The sequence below is a fragment of the Aythya fuligula genome, chromosome 4 (assembly GCF_009819795.1).
Source record: "Aythya fuligula isolate bAytFul2 chromosome 4, bAytFul2.pri, whole genome shotgun sequence".
Taxonomy (NCBI): Eukaryota; Metazoa; Chordata; class Aves; order Anseriformes; family Anatidae; genus Aythya; species Aythya fuligula.
This window is the reverse complement of record NC_045562.1, coordinates 7,226,912-7,245,640: the sequence shown is the minus strand read 5'-3', so window position 1 is coordinate 7,245,640 and position 18,729 is coordinate 7,226,912. Positions and strand designations below refer to the sequence as shown.

The 18,729-nt window shown below is 39.3% G+C and overlaps 1 protein-coding gene across 2 annotated transcripts in view; it reads right to left on the bottom strand.

Moving 5' to 3' along the window:
• Nucleotides 1–18,729, bottom strand: part of PPP3CA (protein phosphatase 3 catalytic subunit alpha) — a 195,960-nt gene that overhangs the window by 39,494 nt on the left and 137,737 nt on the right. For both annotated transcript variants that reach the window (XM_032185920.1, XM_032185922.1), the window contains exons 3-6: nt 17,427–17,551; nt 8,141–8,252; nt 7,015–7,160; nt 4,623–4,762 (exon numbers count right to left, since the gene is read on the bottom strand). In XM_032185920.1, coding sequence (XP_032041811.1) covers nt 4,623–4,762; nt 7,015–7,160; nt 8,141–8,252; nt 17,427–17,551 — 523 coding nt within the window. The remainder of the gene's footprint in view (nt 1–4,622; nt 4,763–7,014; nt 7,161–8,140; nt 8,253–17,426; nt 17,552–18,729) is intronic.

Below are 18,729 nucleotides of genomic sequence, written 5' to 3'. Positions count from 1 at the left end.
AGGCTAGCAAATGAAGAACTTTCAGGAGTCTGCAATGCTAGCCACTCTTTGCTACCATCTCTGCCTTCTTTTTTTTTATTGCTTTTTAAAAATATAACAACGTAATCAACAGCCAAAAACCTTTATATATCTCAGCATTCCCTAAGAGCTAATATGAAGCTCACTAACAAGATCCATGAACCTAGAGTGCAATACCTGCAGAAAATTTCCAAGTAGTTGCTCTAGTTCTAAGTCCATCCATTGGCTTGGGCTGGGCTCATGCCACTCTTGTGCTCTTGTTAACAGTTATTAATTAACCAAGCCTCATACACATAATGAATCCCAGAAAGCAAGTGTTAAGCTTGTGCATGTGCTTACTCCTGATAGGAAGCCCTTTCCATAGGACAAGACACAGTTAATTACCTCCACGGCGTAACCAAACTCCTGAAATTCTTCACCAGAGCTTTGACACAAAGGAAATTAAACAAGCTGGGCTCGGATCCAATTGCAATTTTCACGGTTAGGACTACATATGCTCATAGTAACTTTGTCTAAATGCGATGAAAGAATATTTTAATTCTTCATCCATCCCATAAATCTCCTGGGAACAATGACATCCATGAACCTAGTATGGTTTGGACAGGAGAGTTTTCCCTCCTGCCTTCACAATTGCCTAAACCCACTTACTGGCTCTCTCTCCTTAAGTTAGTATTATTTTCTGAGAGGGAAAAAAAAAAGTCTAACTGACTTCTTCAAGCTTTCTGTTCAGCGAAAGAAGCCATTCTCAACATAAGTAGCCGTAGACCTTGTCACGTTAGATGCATTTCTCACAGAAATGCTCGAGTTACTGTAACCCTTCTCCATGAAATCAGTGCAATGGTTCATTGGCAAGATCAGTGCAACCAGCCAAGCACAAATAAATATACACTAAATAAATACAAAGCAAAACTACATACTCTGATAAACAAAGAGGAAACACCTTTACTGGCAAGAGGCTGAAAAATCTGTTTAAAAAAAAATAAAAAAGACAAAACAAAAACAACACACTCAAGGAAAAATTACTTCCTTTGTTTGTGACATTTCCTGAATACAAAGTAATTTTCTACGGGCTAGGATAGAAGAAAAGTTTTGCTTTAATAATTAAAAACTAATTTACACAACTAGCACTCCATTAATTATCTTTTGCTTCTTCAAGAAATTGCATCAACTAACATGACCAAAACTGTAAAGGTCACATGAGCTTTTATTTCAGAAAAGGGAAATGAAATCTCATCACTGTCGTTCTTTGTTTACTTTAAGGTACAAAGAAATTAAATACATTTCCAAAAATTACTTTTTTCTCCAGCATTGTGTTACTGCTATTTCCCAGGATGCACAGATTCTGGCAATCTACAGTGTGAATTGTTGCTGGATACAAAAGACATTTATTAAGTGCTCACTCTTAGCACCCTTGAAAATTAAGCTATTCTTTACATCTCTAAATGACAGGTTAGGTCTGTAATTTCCAGAACTGAGATTTTACAGTGCTAGCCATACTAGCTTCAAGGACTGTTATACAAAAGGAAATTTCTTGAAGAAAACCTTGATCAGTTTGAAATTCAATAGACTGTGAGTGATCACCTAATAAAAGCAGGGAAAAGATTGTCAGATTCATGTAAACTACATTCTTTATAATTTCTCATATATACTTAGCTCATACAAATGGCTCAACAGTTCACAGACGAGTTGTGGATGAATAGAGAAGACTGAATGTACTACTGAGCTGGAAAGCCCAATTAACACATTGCATGTACACAGTTGGAAAGCTGCATCACTGTTGAATGCATCTTTCTCATAGCATTTTGTTATAACTCTAAAATCACTTTAAAAGTCACTTGGAATTTGCCATGATCATGAACATGTCTGATAAAATGACAACTATTTCTTACTGATACTTCCTGTAATTAAGAGATCTTAATCATCTAGAAATCATTCTTCTGGCTCGCGTGTCTCTGAAATCTTTCTGACCTTCCTACAAAATGCCCACTGCTATCTTTTAACTTTCCATTCTGAAAATGGCTAAGAACTTTTATTTATCGAAGAATAAACAAAGTCCATTCTATCAACAGACAGCCTTGAGCAAGGACTGCCTAATTAAGTCATTTCTTTACAAGCTGAGCTGCTGTTTAGGAAAACATGCTCCTTTTCATAGGAGCTAACTAGAAAAGGCAAGCAAAACTAGATGCTGCACAGTGTAATCATGGATTTTTTTTTATTAGTATTATTTTTTTTTTGCCATGAATTATAATTAGGTAGGCAATTAGTGAACTTAAAGAAAATTAGGTACGACTTTTTAGAGTAACACTTGCTTTTATATAACCTCAGATAAAGTTGGCACCAAGCTAGGCATCTGCTAGTGTCGTTATGCAGTTCCATTTCCCCTCACACGTTACCTCACATCTAGGCATCTTGCAAATATTTCATCTTTTCCTGAACACGCACTTTTCTGAATATGAACCGGAATACTGACTAGATCTGATATCTTACATTTTCAGGAGAAAAAAAGGATATATACTTTAGGGGAATTTTAGGGTAATTTTGAGAAACAACCCTGGAAAACAACCCTAAAATCTAAAAGGTGCTCCGAAGGAGTCCATAACAAGCATCTGAGCACAAGGCATGTCTGCAAGGCTTTTCACATTTCAAGAGAGGTTCATGAGAGGAAACTGCTATTACTCATTGTTTGTAGTGCACAGTGCCTGGGAGTCCTAGGCATGCGTCAAGCGCAGCGTTCAGCGTTATTCAAAGGAAGAGGAATGATTTTAGCCCTCGGAGTCATAAGCCCATTTCTCCACAGATCAATTGTTTGCAACAGTTTGACACCTTCTTTCATAATGAGACCAAACACATTTATTGAGCACATTCCAGGTTTTATTGATCTGAGCGCCGTGGTGTTACTAATCCACAAAAGGTGCGTGTGGACAGCACAGGCTGCGGTACAAACGGCTTTGTTCTCAGCCCAGCCCATGCTGGAGCAATTACAGCTCAGAGAAAGGAGTAGGTAAACTAATTTCTATAGGTCAACCCATCAGTTACCTTTCTGCTAACATTACCAATGAGGGGGCAGATTCTAGCAGCTCTGTCTCCTGGTTACTGGTGGAAGTCATTGATTTCTTTCTACATGTTACTAAACAGCTAAGGGTCAGCTACGTTGCAGGTGAGGTCTTCTGAGATCACTAAAAAAGCTGGATTCCTCATTTCTGCTGACGTCTTTTGGAAAACGTAGACCTGAATATCGCTAGCATGGACTGAAGTAGAACTGCTCCCTTCAGAAGGTTCAACAACCTCTTAACATTTTGACTGAACTTTTTTTTTATATATATATATATATAAAGATTTCACTGAGTACATTTCTCATTCTGCCACTCAGCCTCCCCCTGTGTCAGTTCCACTCCACTCCTTTCCTTGCAAGCTTGCCTGAACTTCCATAACAACAACAAAAAACCCTCAAAATCCCTACAGAATACACCACAAAATCACCACCACCATTCATAAGGTAACACAGACTCTTCCTATGATGAAGAGGGAACGGAAGCAGCATTGAGTAGTTCTTCACCAGCAGCTGAAGCAGGATTTCTACTGCCTGGTGTCCACAGGACTCTCAAAACCAAGGAACCTACCACTGGGAATGGAAAAAGGCAGCAGCCAGCTTCCCTTGAGACCAAACTGAGAAAAGGGAACTGGTCGATTGCTTTGGTTTCCCTGTGTGCTGACAAGGGCACATACCCAAGCACCCAAAGAAAGGCACTGCTTCAATGTACAGTAGTTAGGGTCTCCCAACTCTTTACACTGACAGAGACACATAAAAACCATGCTTAAAGGATAGAATTTTACAATAACTACTAAGCAGAAAAGAAACAGGAAGCTTCCTTTAAACAGTCACAAACTGACCCACAGATTTCTTTTAGATTTGCTTCTATACCCACCACTATTACTTTTCGGTAATATTCTCAGGTTTATTTTTAATATATATAAAAAGAAATCACTTACAGATAATTATAATTTGATGTCCTTGCATTTAACTACATACACGTTTTCTGCAAGAACATCTGTGATTACAGGCAACTTGTCTACATTTCAGCTCTTAGCCAGTCCAATTTAACCAGTACTGTTCAAATACTAAATTTCATGGGAAGAACTAGTCCCAAATTTAAGCAGAAGTTCAATAGACCTGGAAAAAACGTGCCTGTGTGGAGAAACCAGTTTTTACCTACCATGCAGAGCAATAGGTAGTGAGTCTTCCAACACTAGTATTTTTCATTCAAAATTAACTTATAAGTTTCAAACTAGAAATGTAGTTAACTACCCCTTTTTAAAAGAGTAAAGTTCATTCCCTAACTTACAAGGAGAAAAATAAATGAAATACATGGGATTTGGTGAATAAAATTAAGTTATTTAGGTTTTTACAGTCGTGGGAAGAAGGCAAGACACAAATAAAAGATGAATTTACCTGAAAGTAAGCCCAGCCTGCAGGGAAAAAAAAGGACCAGACCTTTTCACAACCCAATTATCTAAGAAGCACTGTAAACTTCAAGCAAACATTTATACCAAACCAGAACAAGCTGACACGGAGAAATCCATTAAATCAAAGAAGAAATGTTCACCTGTAGAAGTACGAGCACCCCCTGACTGTGTTGTGAGTAAAGTGTTCCTGAGTCTTCTCATTTCCAAAGTCCTCTAATGGATCTGACCACAGGATGTCACACATAGGTCCGTATGCAGGTGGTTCCTTGAATCGATCTAACTAAGAAAAATAGGAGACAAAGAAATACTAACTTCTTTCAATAGAAACACTGAAGCAAAGGTATTATTTTTTTCATTCCATAGGTTGCCAAACTAACACCCAAAGCAGACTACTTTTCGGCTTTGGGTTACTCTCAGCTTTAAAGCACTGGATTTTGAATAACAGTAAAATGTTCCTTGCTAATGCTGACGAAGAGAAGCAGTAATAGATATAGATGAAAAATGAAGAGATACAGTGGATTCCCATACGATGTGATATTTTTTATATATATATTTTTTATGTTCTTTGTGAATATGGAAAAGAAAAAATCAGTAATCCTGTATTTTGTGATTTTTCAAATATCATTGCACTTGACTAATGTGACTGAGACAATTCAAGAAAAAAATACAATAGTTATTTCAAAGTTAGTTCCCATTTTACTTTCAATACATTCATATATATATATACATATACATACATATATATATATATGTATATATATATAAACACATTTCTGCATTACAGCATCTTGCCATGGTATTCCTGTTGCTCCCATAATACTAGCTCTAATTAAGCAGCTAAAAATTACTGTTTCTGCCTGGTATTAACAGACCACTGGCATTAAAAATTTAAATTATATAGAATCACACTGCATATAAGAGTATGACAAAATATGAAAATATTAGAAAGCAGTATTCCTCTGTAAGCATCCTTTAATACAAAAAGGGTCCTTGTTAAGATGGCTGTAAGAGTGAAGCCAGCGGTCCAAAACATTCTCTAGAAAGAAAATGGATCTTTCTCTCCAGAAAGATCAAACGATGATTTGTTAATTATTTAAAAAAAAAAAAAAAAGTAATTTTCAACCAGAAAGAAGTGGTCTTACCTGTTTGCAACACCAAGTTTATGTCTTAATGAGGTCGCCACAATTTTGCCTTTGCATCCTCATTATGAAATATTCATAGCATACCTACACTTCTAACTTATTTCAACCCTCTAAACAATTAATGCTTTTGTAACTGTAACTCATTTAAACTAAATAACAATTCATAAATATGCAAAAACAATTCCTACTGATTGCCAAAGATGAATAAACCTGCTGGGAAAGGGGAGTGATTGGGGGGGGGGCGCTGAAGTGAAGATGTTAATGATCCTAATCTAGAATCTAAGCACTAAACAATTTTGCTCTGCTATTACACTGTTGCAAAGCCAGCTAATTTTCAGGCAGAGAATATTTTAGCTTAATGAGATAGTGAACCTTTAACTCAGAAATCAAACTTTGTATTCAGTAATTTTTGAAAGTGCTGTTAATATCTTAATCTAATTGCATTTAAATCAAAATATGTAATTACTGATTTAAGAATTATATTTTTAAACCATATTTATTTCTTAGTAGGCTAAAAATTAGCCTTAGAATACAATTCATCTTTCAGTATCTTTAAGTTTCAGAAGTGTGTACCCATATTTACAAGTTTCAAACTTCACGCAAGAAATATGAAATCTATACTGCTAGAAACGCTAAAAACGAATGGGCTAAATATCTCTTTTACCAAAACACATGAAAAGAATTAATCCTTGATAGCATGCAACAACAGAGTGCATAAAGATATTGTTTAATATTGTCTAAGTGGGGCTCAGTAAATTGGTGCTTACATTATACTCTTGTGTGATGAAAAGATTCTTACAAGCACTGCACACCCAAGTGCAGTACTATTAAAACCATACCAGAAAATTTTGACAATGAAGTTCTTGACTTTCTTTTAAGTAATAATGTTTTGACCATAATTATTGCTATCATATCACAATTTTTATTATATTCTTTAGATATTGTGAGATTTTTCTAGAAATAAATAAATAAATATATTTAAAACTTTTCTCCAAGAGTGCAGAATGCCTAACAAGGTACAAGGAATCATCAGGTGGTATGCCCACAATGTGCCAGTAGATTTTACTTACAAGAAATTAATACTATGTTTATTTGTTCCTAAATACTGGTTTCCCTAATACAATTTTTATTTTATTTTTTCAGAACACAAAGATGATAAATCCTGCATTATACTGGTTGCTGGTGATTTCTTCACCTCAATAAAACACCACTAATTGCAGCAATTCCTTTTACGTTCTATTTAAAAAGACCTTTAAAAGGCAATAATGTCAATGTGAACGTCCAAATGACATACAAGCATCTCACAGAAATGAAAGTGAGAAAGGATTCAATTTCTAGTTATCGGTGATTAACCGTTCTCTCATTAGACCCGAGCACTACTCAGACTTACTTTTCTGATGTCATCTAAGGTGTTGATCTCTGGAGACAAGCCACCATGTACACACAGGAATTGTTGGTTCATCAGAGCAGCCAAGGGAAGGCAGTCGAAGGCATCCATGCAGGCATCGTATACTCGTTCTGAATATTTGATTTTACCTTTTAAAGATTAAAATGGTATCAACAAGAGCAACCAACGCTTAAAGGAAAACAGCGATAGAATGCTACTTAATCCTAATCTTGCTGTCACTGCTCTCGCTTGCACTGAGAACTACAGCAAAGCTTGCTTCATGCAAAAAAAAAACCTCTAAGGCTACTGTTACTCATTGGTGGAAAAATTCCTCATTTACTATTTGAGGTGAAACTAACAGAAGTTCTGCAAAGTTCATTAAATTTTTCTTAAAAGCTGTAAATAATCAATTTAATATGCCATTGTTGTCTCCCAGGAAACCTATACAGCAAGGCTTAAAAAGTCTGCTGAGTGGTAATCAGCTACTGCATTTTCACTCAAAGCTCTCTATGAAGTAATCAGAACTTTAGCCCAGTCCCTTACAATTAATTATCTACAGAAAGACCATTATAAAATGAATGAGGTGGTACAATGAAGCTGAAATGTTAATTTACCAATGCGCATATTAAAGTCAGAAAACCATGAAGCCTTTGAGCCAATTAACATTTCCTTTATACTCGCTGCTAAAAAGGCAACAGAGGAGTATGGCAATAGCTTCAGTTTACAGTGCCCCAGAAAAAAGTTTCATTGTGCAAGTGAAGGTCTACACCTAATGAGCTTGTGTGTGTCACTGCATCCTTTCTTGCGATACAGAAAGGAATTTGTATTAAAAAAAGAAGTGTACCAATAAGTGTAAGCCAATTTACAGGGTAAGAGTGAATTGCACTTCTGATCAGAAGTTAGCTCAGAGACTAATCCCCTCCTTTCTCCATCACAGGGACACCCTCCCCAACCCCTGCAGGATTTCGGCCCATTCGGGGAACAGGGATGACAGCTGAAAATTGCTTAGAGTAAGCATTAGGAGTACCTTAAGAATTACTGATAGGAAAAGTGAGTATCAAATACGAAATAACAAAACGAAGCTGTTGAACAGGGATTAAAGACAAGACAGGCTATAAGGTACACTTACATTCTTGCTTAAATGTGAAATACTCTGTTAAATGTCTACATTCATGATTCCCACGAAGTAAAAACAGTGTTTTGGGGTAAAGGATTTTCAAGGCCCACAAGTACAGCACACACTGCAAAGCAGAAACGAGAAAGAGAAACATAATTTATAATTCATTACAAAATTCAACCATTGTGTTCCCCCCAACAGCAAAAAGAAACAGCACAGAAAAAGTACTCTGCACGAAACATGTTTTCAATGTTTAAAACTTCGTCATTCATGTGTTTATCATGTGCAAACATCTCTCCGTGCTGAAACCTGGACTGGCAGAAGCTGGTATCAGTGTTCTCTGGTATCAAAGTCTCTGACTTTGGCTAAATAAATCCCTGCTCAGCCTTCAGTTGTTACAGCTATCAGGAACACCACGCATCTCCAAAACAAAACGCGTACGCTCCACCTGGAAGGCCAGGCAGAAATCTGCCGTGGAAAGTATTTCACCGGAAGATCTGCACATCCTGCCTGAAGAAAGACTGCTGCCCTTGAACAATTTAACCCACACTTCAGGAAATACCTTAGCTTCCAGTATTAGAGAATTTCTACAGGAATACTTGCAGCAAACGCTTGCTTGTTATTCACTTTACGCTGTTCTGCACAAACGGACGAGAAGGAAAAATCCACAAAGCTCTTGCATTAAATGCAGTTACTACAAAGCCTCAGATAAAGCCTTTTGTCTTCCCAGACTTCGATTTGAGATGACATTTCTTGTAGACGTGTTTTTAAAAGGCAGAAAAGGAGACTTGGAGGGGCAGTCTGTGCGGAGACCTCTCGAGACCATCTGAACAAAACAGTTGTTTTGAAACAAAACTGACATGGCACCAACGTCAAAGCGTGAAGAAACTCCTGACAGATGAATAAATCTGCAACCTTCACAGAATATTTATCCCTTGCATGATGGCCCTGGCCAGCTACCTGGCTGACAAGCTGGCAGCTCCAGGGAAGCCCATGGAAATGAGACACGTCCCATCGCATCCCACGAGACCGCTGGATGCGCTCAGCCTTCCCTCTGCTGCCAAGCTGATGAGCCCACTCTTCGGAAGAACGTGGCAAGGACCATGATGGCCTGGGGAAAAGCGAGCTACAAACCTGTCCGAACGATTTCTCCTCCAGCCCTTCCTGCCGTAAACACCCACCAACTGCACAACTGTTGCACAAGAAACAAAAGGTGTCGAAATTCAACACTTTCATGCAACCATCCCCTAATGGCCTCCCTTCATTCTGTTGGGGAGTTGAGTTACCTTAATAACCAACAGCCTGGAATGTGGAAATGTACTTCAAATAGTGGTTTCTGCCTAGGGGAAACCCTGCGTTTTTGTCAGCTTCATGCCTCTAAATACAAACAGTACGAATTCCCTTCTATGATTCAGAGTGTCTTCATAAAAAGGAATAGAAGATTTATGTTAATCGTATCTGAACATTTTGATCTCTGCTCTCATTTGCTTCACAGTCATCATCTTAAAGGAAAAATGATGCCGCATTTCTCCATTTGTGCTAAAACCCACACTATCTATAGATAATTACACAGCAGCAGGGGTTTTACAATGCTGCACTTTGTCTTGAATTTATTGTGCGTAAACATCTAGATGCTCTGTCTGGACTCCGTAATTTGTTTGTTTATTCAGAGGCTTTAGAGGTAGGTAAAAAAGCAGGGAAGATACAGGCAGCACCCTCTGGTACTTAAACAAATAAATAAATAAATAAAAATCAATCCTCCCTCTTGGGAAGGTAAGGAAGGGCTCCCAATATCACGTTGCCTCCTTCACCTACCAGGTGCTACTGCCACCCCAGGCAGCAAGAAGAAATGTCCAAACACGACGTTGGACATCGTGTTGACCTAATCCAGTGGGAAATTATGCTGTTGGGTTACAGGCTTTAATGGCCCCAGGTCGTGCCAGGGGAGGTTTAGATTGGTATCAGGAGGAATTTCTTCACGGAGAAGGTGGTCAAGCCCTGGAACGGGCTGCCCAGGGAAGCGGTGGAGTCTCCACCCCTGGAGGTACTTAAGAGAGGTGTGGACATGGCTCTGAGGGACATGGTTGAGCGATGGGACACGGCAGGTCAGGCTGATGGTTGGACTTGATCAACTTGAAGGTCATTTCCAACCTAGATGAGGCTATGAATTATGTCCCATGGCTCAAAACAACCATGAGGGGTGTGCCTGCATAGACAGTGAAGACATGGCTTTGGGGATTTCACTTCAACAGGCAAGAAAGCCTGGAGTCTTCATTTCCACGTTACCAGCAAAATTCTCCAGATCTGATGATGACTGCTCATTTTCATCATTTTTCCAAGAACTCAATTCTTTTAACTTACAGTTTCATACAAAAATTTGAGGTAAATGCTGTGAGACAAGATGATTAAAGTGACACCTCCATTCATCCAAAAAAAGTTCCAACCATGAAAAAAAGTTGTGTTGAAGCTACCCCAGAGCTTCTAGTTCTGCCAAATCGCTTTATAATTCAGGAAAGCACAACATTTAGTGCACAGATGAAAAGCTTTATTAAAAATAAAAATAGAATTGGTTATATTTTCCTTTTAAGTTTTTCATATTCATAACGCCTTGGCAAGATTGAAATCAGCACAAGATACTTAAAATATCATCCAGGTCTAGGAAGCAAAGTAAATAAGGAAAACTAAGTTTTATCTTTTTTTTTTTTTTTTTTTTTTGCATTTGGTACTTGCTTATGGTTAGATCACTTCATGTTTGCTTATCATACTTTTATTTTTTCATGTTCCCTTTGAAGCATTTAAGAGAACTAGAGAAGATAAGGGGGAAGCAACACAGTCCAGAAAACACCATATTTCGAAGCTACTCCTCAAATAACATAAGCCCAGCCTTCACAGTTTGTGTAGTTTTCAGTACTATCGTATTTAAGGCTTATTTTCTTTAGATATTTTCTTTAATTTTCTCCCTTTTCTGTTCAGAAGTCCACTGACGTAATATCATAAGAATAAACAGGAGCTAATTAGCAGATTTTTTTCCTTGCAAACTAAACAACAAATATGAAGGTGACAGCTTTTCATGGCTTTGCAACTTAGTCATTTATATACAAAAAAGTAAAAGTCCAGAAAGCATAAGCAAACTTGTTTAAAACAAACGAACAAAAAAAAAATGAACATTTACTGAAGTCAATTTGCTGTTGAAAATCTGAATTTATAATCTCTGACTCCTTGGTAGTGTTGCTTCCCAGTAGCAAAACTTTTAAATCTCTTCTTTTCTCCAAGCTTTGTTGTTAATATACTACACGTCACCTTTGCTGTAGCTCTGCATAAAATGTCCAGGAGTGACTTTGCAATCCAGACGTCCCTCAGGTAAGAGCAAAGTGGTGATCTGCCCAGCTCCCAGCTCCTACAGTAGTCAAGCTGTTTTCCTGCTGAGGCTCTGGCAGCCTCACCCCCAGGAAAAAGGTCTATGCAATCAAGTGCTACGTAAGCCAAAGAAGCATATTTTCAAAATGGGCTAGGGATTTAACTCCATTGTTGCACGCTGAGTTGGAGCCTTCTCACAATTTCAAGTCTCAGCTCCTTCTGAAAAGGGAAAACAAGAGTCCCAGACCTCCTTCCACGAATCCCACATTAAGTGCTCAAAGCAAGTAACCTTGAAAAAGTTACCCTTGCCACTAGACTGCAGCCACAGCAACACAGCCCTCTGCCTCCTGTGTGCTCTTTCCCTGATGGTGCCAAGAAGAAAAAGCTGTAGCTCACTGCTAGTTCACAGCGTTGTACGTGTAACGAAAGATGAACTCTTCCTCCAAATGACCGATGCCATCGGGCACTCCCCCAGCACACGAAGTTCAATGTGATTAAACACAAGGTAATTAATACTCAGAAAGATAATTTGAGCCGTACATTACTAAGGTCTCTACTGACGCTCTCTGAACAGTATTTTAGCACAGCTCCTTCACTCTACCTAGCACGCATCTCATCTAAACATAAAAATTGCATTATTTTAACTGCACTGCAGTAATTGGATAATTGCAGTACCTCGTACAGATGCAGCTTTCTAAAATGGAGTAAGTTATCCCAAAGGAAACTGTGTGCCTTTTTACACACAGCTGCACTCACACTGCTAGTACCACTCAATGTGGCATTATTTCAGAGACAAAGGCAGGTTGCATCTGTAACCAAAACACATGCCACTGATGCAAATGCTTTTCTGAACCACCTCCATCAACCACACCTTCAGTGACAACTTACAGTTCTTGCCCCAAGTCTTTGCCAACGTGCTCTTGTTTTGCCCATTCTTTGTGTTTCAAAAACAAGTGCTCACGTATGTAGAGCTTTCATGTTTAAAAATAAAAAAGGCTACCACTGTGGAAACCTACTTCTCACGGACTAACAGTGAAACCGTTCCTTGTGGTCAGGGTCTCAGCTGGTTCCAAAACGTTGTTGCAGAATTCAGTTCTTGTTTAATTTATTGTTTTTAAACATCTGCTGAATATTCCCAAGCTGCTTCGGGAGCTTGTTTTGACACTTGCACGGTACTTTAGCACCTCTAGATTTTAATTACTGAAACACACTCTTCTAGCTGGTCTCCCAGATGGTTTTATTAAAAATGATCACATGCAAAACATCGCTACTTGCCTTACACTCTTTTCTAGTGTTTAAAACACATTACACCCATTTCAGCCTTTTGGAAGGATCTCAATTTATACCAAAAAGGTGAGCAGATATATATTTAATGTTCCACTAATTCTTATAAGTAGTACTTTATAAACAAAAATCCAAGTGCTTGCTCCTAGCTCTCTTTATTGGACCTTGTGTCTTGGCCCCAGCTGTTTTCTATGGAAAAAAGTCCCAGAGATATGGAAGAAGTGAGGGGAGAACAGTGCAAGTGACCTTCACAGCATCGCCCTGTGCACTCTCCCCGCATCCCAAATGTGTTCTTGGTTTGCTGGTGGTTCGCTCTGGAAGAGCTGATGCAGGCTGATAGTTGGGGGCACCGTCCTGACACAAGTGGGTGTTCTAATCTGGGAATCCAATATAGAGAAAAATAACTTGAATTTGCTGAATTACTGAATATTAAAGGTTCTGAGAATTATTTCCCAGGAAAAATAAGATCTTACAAGATGAAAACTCTTGATAACACTGAAACATATCTGGTATTGCCAGAAAAAAAGAAAAGGGCAAGGAAATTTAGGATAATGAAGTTCCTAGGACTTTATTTGCTCTGAAAGAAGTAAACAAAACAATTGACTTCAATGAACTCTTGACTGACCAAAAATATTTCAAGCTTTTTATTAGGAAACATTAATATTCTAGAGCTATGGAGAATAAGGTGCTTATTCCTCCAATAAAGCCCTCGAAAGTGCACGAAGACTTGAGAGATGGTAAACACATGACTTCATCAGCGTTCACTTCACCCACAGCTCACTAACATGAATTTATTAAATGCAACTCTTTTCTTGGGAGAGATCAGTCAAATTCTAAAAGCTCAGCGTTCATAAGCATCTGAAGTGCCAGGTGCTTTTTTTTTAAACTGAAGTAAGGTCTGATGGTCAAATTCCTGACCTTCAGACTTACTCCAAACACCTCACTTTGTTCTTGCCAGAAACACCACAAGAGCAGCTTTTCCTTTTGGAATGGCAGTCTTTGGATTCAGGAAGTGAACAAGTATACATATTTTGAACCTTAATTAAGCACATTTCCACTTTTGTTAGTTGTGAACTTTTGTTTAATTCTGCATATCCCAACTGTCTGCTCTGTCAAAAACAATCAGAAGGGCACGCAATTAAAACTTAAGCCTGTGTGTTTTTATGTGGGATTGAGCAGGAAGAGAGTTCCAGCAGTTCCTTCACGTGATATTAATGCACTACATTTGGCATTTACAGCGACTGTCATCTTTCAAACACTGATGAAAAGCAGTCTACATGCATACTCCTTTGCACTGCATTGCGTTTACGTCTGACTTTCAAACGAGTTTTCAGACCCAGGTAAAGAAAAGTCTTTCTTCCTTACAACCCGTTCCTGCAGAAACACTTACAATCTAACTGCTCTTTGGATTTAAAAATAGCCCTCTGTTTTGACCATTTGGATTTCTTTTATCCACGACCATAAACTTGTTTTAAAGGGAGAAGTGAGGGGTTTCTACTCTGGAGTCAGAACCCTGGAACGGTGCACAAGCGCAGCCTGGAAATGTTATCAGTTACAGAGCTGAGGAAACAAGTGCACCACATCAGATACTGCAAGTTGCAGGAGTCTGTTTTTCTAAGAGGAGAAACGCTCAGGCTCTGCCAAAAGGTCAAATGGAAAAGAGTGCAGCAAAGGGATAAAGAGTTGGTCTGTGCCAAGAAAGCTTGTCTCATTGTATCTACAGTTTTGCATTTATTTATTTTTTATTTTTTTAGCTATTGTAGTTTCTTTACTAGTCTCTCATCCTGCAACATTGCTTAGAAGTAATTTTACAGGCATAAAACACCCTCTACAAACAACAGAGCCAACTCTGCTTGGTAAAAATGGAGCACACATGTGAAGGATTGAGCCCTTAGATCAAAAGCTCTGTGGGGCAAGGACTGTCATTTCTGCTGAGTGCCTTATACAAATACTTTTCTCTCTTTCCCTTTGCATTATCAAGTGCCTTCCACCTACCTTATGCAATTTCTTCTTCTGTTCTTAATGATAATAGCTTACATTATATAGTACCTTTCATCCAGAAGAATCCCAAATGCTTTGCAGCCCACAGACGGGGATTATCTCGCCCACTGCCAGAACTCAGCTAGGTTTAGGCTCAATGGTGTCACTTTTACGCACACGGCAAGTGAAGGGATTTTTAAAAAGCTCGTATTACTCGTGATTAGTACCTTGGACCACCTACTTAATTCTTCTGGAAAGACCCCAAAACTGCGATTGTGTCACGTCTACATTGGCAGAAAGAGGAGCCAACAGAGAGATGGAATAAAGATCAGGGGGTGACTGGCATGGTGGAAATACGTACTGAGGCCAGGCTGGGTTGTTTTCCACCATGACTTCTACACCAGCACAAAGTCCTGGCAAGAGCTGGTGCCTGCTAGACGTGCTCAGGACCCCTTCTCCACCAAAAGCATCCCCCCAGCCTGCCAAAGTGCATTCCTCTCCATTTCCCTCTCCTTGTCACTACTTATTCTGCTGAGTTCATGCCTGAATGCATAGCTGTAAATCCGAATATAGTTATGAAATAGAAACCTTCCTCTTCTTTCAGAGGCATTGTTTAATCAAGGTGACAGGTGGGGACAATCAGTTATGCACCAGAAAAGTAGTACTTTGAGAATCCTACATACAAAAAGGAATAATATAAGGGGCAGTTCAGGTATTTCCTTTGCTCTAGAAGAAACCAGCGCAGCTTCCAGTGAAAAAGCAGTGTTCCAGAATGGAAAATCTAAATGCAGAATAGAACTTGCTAAATGTGTATGTGCAGATTGCAAAAATGAATTATTTTAAGGGGCTTGTTCCCCACCCAAAAGCTATTTTGCCATGTTATATGGCTTGCTCTTGTCTGTAACCAGTAATAGCCCTAAAGCAGATTTTGGCAAACTGTCAGACAGGCACTTGAAAGCTGAAGCAAATCACTTGTTTAGTCTCTTCTAATAAAAAGCATAAAGAAATGGAGACAAAACTCTAATCTTCCAGATGCAACTTGGTCCAGTCAAAGTCTTCAGGAGATAAAAATTAGGCTATCACAACTGAAAAATGGTAGTGCAAGATTCAGTCACACAACATAAACCTACAAAGGCACCTTCCACTTTCAAACCCTTCTTCCAGCAGTCCAGTACAGCAATCCACGCCGTGATGATTTAGCCCACAGCTCACCAAAGACCAGAGGAGGGAGAAAGCAGACTCGTGGTACAACAAAAAGCCCGATCGCAGCGTGGACTTCAGTGTAAGACTAAATCCTGACTATATTAAACATTTATGGTATGTGGGCTGAAGAACCTTGCAGTTTTACCCAGTGTATTTCTACTTGTAGAATGTATCACCTCCCAACGATGCTGTTAACACTTAAAAGTAAGTTTTTTAAAAATCAGCCAATAAAGCAAAAGTGGTTTTATAGAATCTTATTTTTAAGAAACTTCTCTGCATAGTATAAATATAGAACTGGCAAGATAATGCACCAATCCATTTTACAAACACATTGCAAGTAACTCAGCTGTTTGGGACTACATGTTTTTATACCATTATGACAGAAGTGTACTAAGATGTCGTTTGTGAAACGAAACAGCAGTGTCTGCTGCCATCTTAACTAGTTACTGCTCCACAACCACGTATCATACGACCTATGTTGTTTCTAACATATATTTCATAACGTAACTCCCTTGGCTTAGAGGGACTTCAAGTCTGAACTCTTCAAAGGAAAGACTCAAACTGTAGCTCAAAAGCTGCTGCAAGGGTTTCTGATGGACCACTGAGCGGTCAATCAGATGAGATCCAGATCAGCTATGATCTGGATGAACAAATCCAGATTAGATTTTATTTGGTAACTGTGCACCTCAATTTGCAAAACCAAGCAACAAAACAAATTAAAAAAAATCCCATTTGTTTTATGAGCACTCTAACAATGCATTTATGCCTGGTATGTGACTTTCTTCTAGTCAAAGGTAGGTATGTTGGGCACGACAGTTTTCCTTCATAGATTTTCCTTCACAAGCCAGCTAAAGATGCTTCCATTTGACCTCCTCATTCTACATCCTGATGCTCGCATCTGCACTGGGTCTCAGCACTTTCAACAGGGCACATGTCCATCACTGCTCCGTGGATTCAAGTGCCAGAGATCACGCACTGCTGCAACCCAGATTTAAGCAGAACTCATTCATTCTCTCCAGCACAGCATGCTGTGTTGCTGGCTTTTTTGTTCTCTTTCTCTCCAGTCCTTCCATTTCATAAGAAATTTGCATACAGGAGGCTCAGATCAACTAAGTCAGTAAGTCAAATTGTGCGTCACTATTCCTCTACATCTCTTTTCTAATAGATCATGTCTATTAATCCTATTTAACTTGTTTAAGCTGCAGAGCAGACTGCCTTCTGTGCTACATTTGGATGGTCGCTATAAGTTCCTAGGACTGTTCTCCATCAGCTCTCTTGCATAGATGTAGCAGGATTTGGCCGAATACCAAACAGCCTTTATGAAAACCCCAACAGTGACATTTACACAGACCTCTTTTGCTCACAGTGGTGTCTGCAAAGAGCCTCTGTTCCTGAAGTGGTTAAATTACTGTCAAATACACACTATAGGCTGCAAGCAGTTTCACAGCCAAAAATAAAGAAATAAGAAACTTACTTCAATGCTGAAGTACCCTCTGTCCACATAGTCCCCCAGGAAGAGGTACCGCGTGTTGGCAGGAGAACCTCCCACTTCAAATAGTTTCATCAAGTCAAAGAATTGGCCATGGATGTCTCCACAAACTGCAAGAAAAAGAAAAAGAACTGTATTCAGTTTCACCATGCTACAATCATCTTAGGCACCCACATTCTGAAGTCAGTCTCTCTCACAAGAAACACGTTATGGCAATTTGTGCATCGTCCTCTAGTTCAATGAGCAGTGAGAGCTGGCAGCTGTTCAGCAGAAGCAGTTTTTCTATGGCGTGCATCCACCTAAGTGTGCAAGATGCTAATTAGAGGAGAGCTATCAAGCAAACCTGACCATTATTTATTTCCACAGATACCTGTCCACACCGTCTGCTGCCCAGCAGAGCACACAACACTGGCAATAGGAATAAGATGAGCCAAAGAAGGCCTGAAAAGAGAAAAAGCTGAAGCAAATTTACTCTTCCTTTCACCATCACGCCTCTGTTTGTCTCAGCCCCAGATGAACAAGGCCAGGCTTTCTGGGAAAGACGAAACATGCCAGTCCTGTGTATGCTACTGCTTCATAACCGACAAATTTTGGATTTCAGGTTCCTTTAGAACTGGAAGAAACCATACAAAAATGGCCTGCTTGCTTCTCTAAAGCATGCCTTAGACAAGACGACACAGGTTTTTCATGCTTTAGCCTTTACCACTTTATGTAACCTTGCATAATTATGATTTGTTTCACTTCATTACAGTGAAGTCAACCTAACCAGCAGCACCTCGATCAAGAGCAGCTCCCAGGACGCCAGGCAGAGCAATGTGCAGCCAGGACTACGCAGAGACGCCTCTTTTTGTGTGTCAGACTCAATAGATCGGCTCTGCTATCCTGTGAAATTTCATACTCACTGCTGGGTGATTTCAAACATCTGCAGGAAGGAAGGCAAAGCTTTTGGAGTCCCCCATGGAAGCTTAACTAACAATGCTGTGTCAAAACCTGGTTTGTTTTGTTTCCTCTACCCAAGGGAAGGGGAGAAAAAACAAAACAAAACAACACAACTTGGCCCCAGCTTAGGGCCAAGCCCAGGCCTTTTCAGGCAACAAGCTTTAACAAAGAAAAATGTTAACAGCCTTAAGGCCTGAAACTGAAAGAGATAAGGGATGGAGGGAGAAGCACTGCAGCTTGGTCCCCCAGGAGAGTGGATGCAAAGGAGTTTAGCCTAGGAACGTCTGTCAAACACCAGCCTTAGGTGTGGCAATATCCAGACCAGTTCTGGGCTGCTCCTGATTCAGTC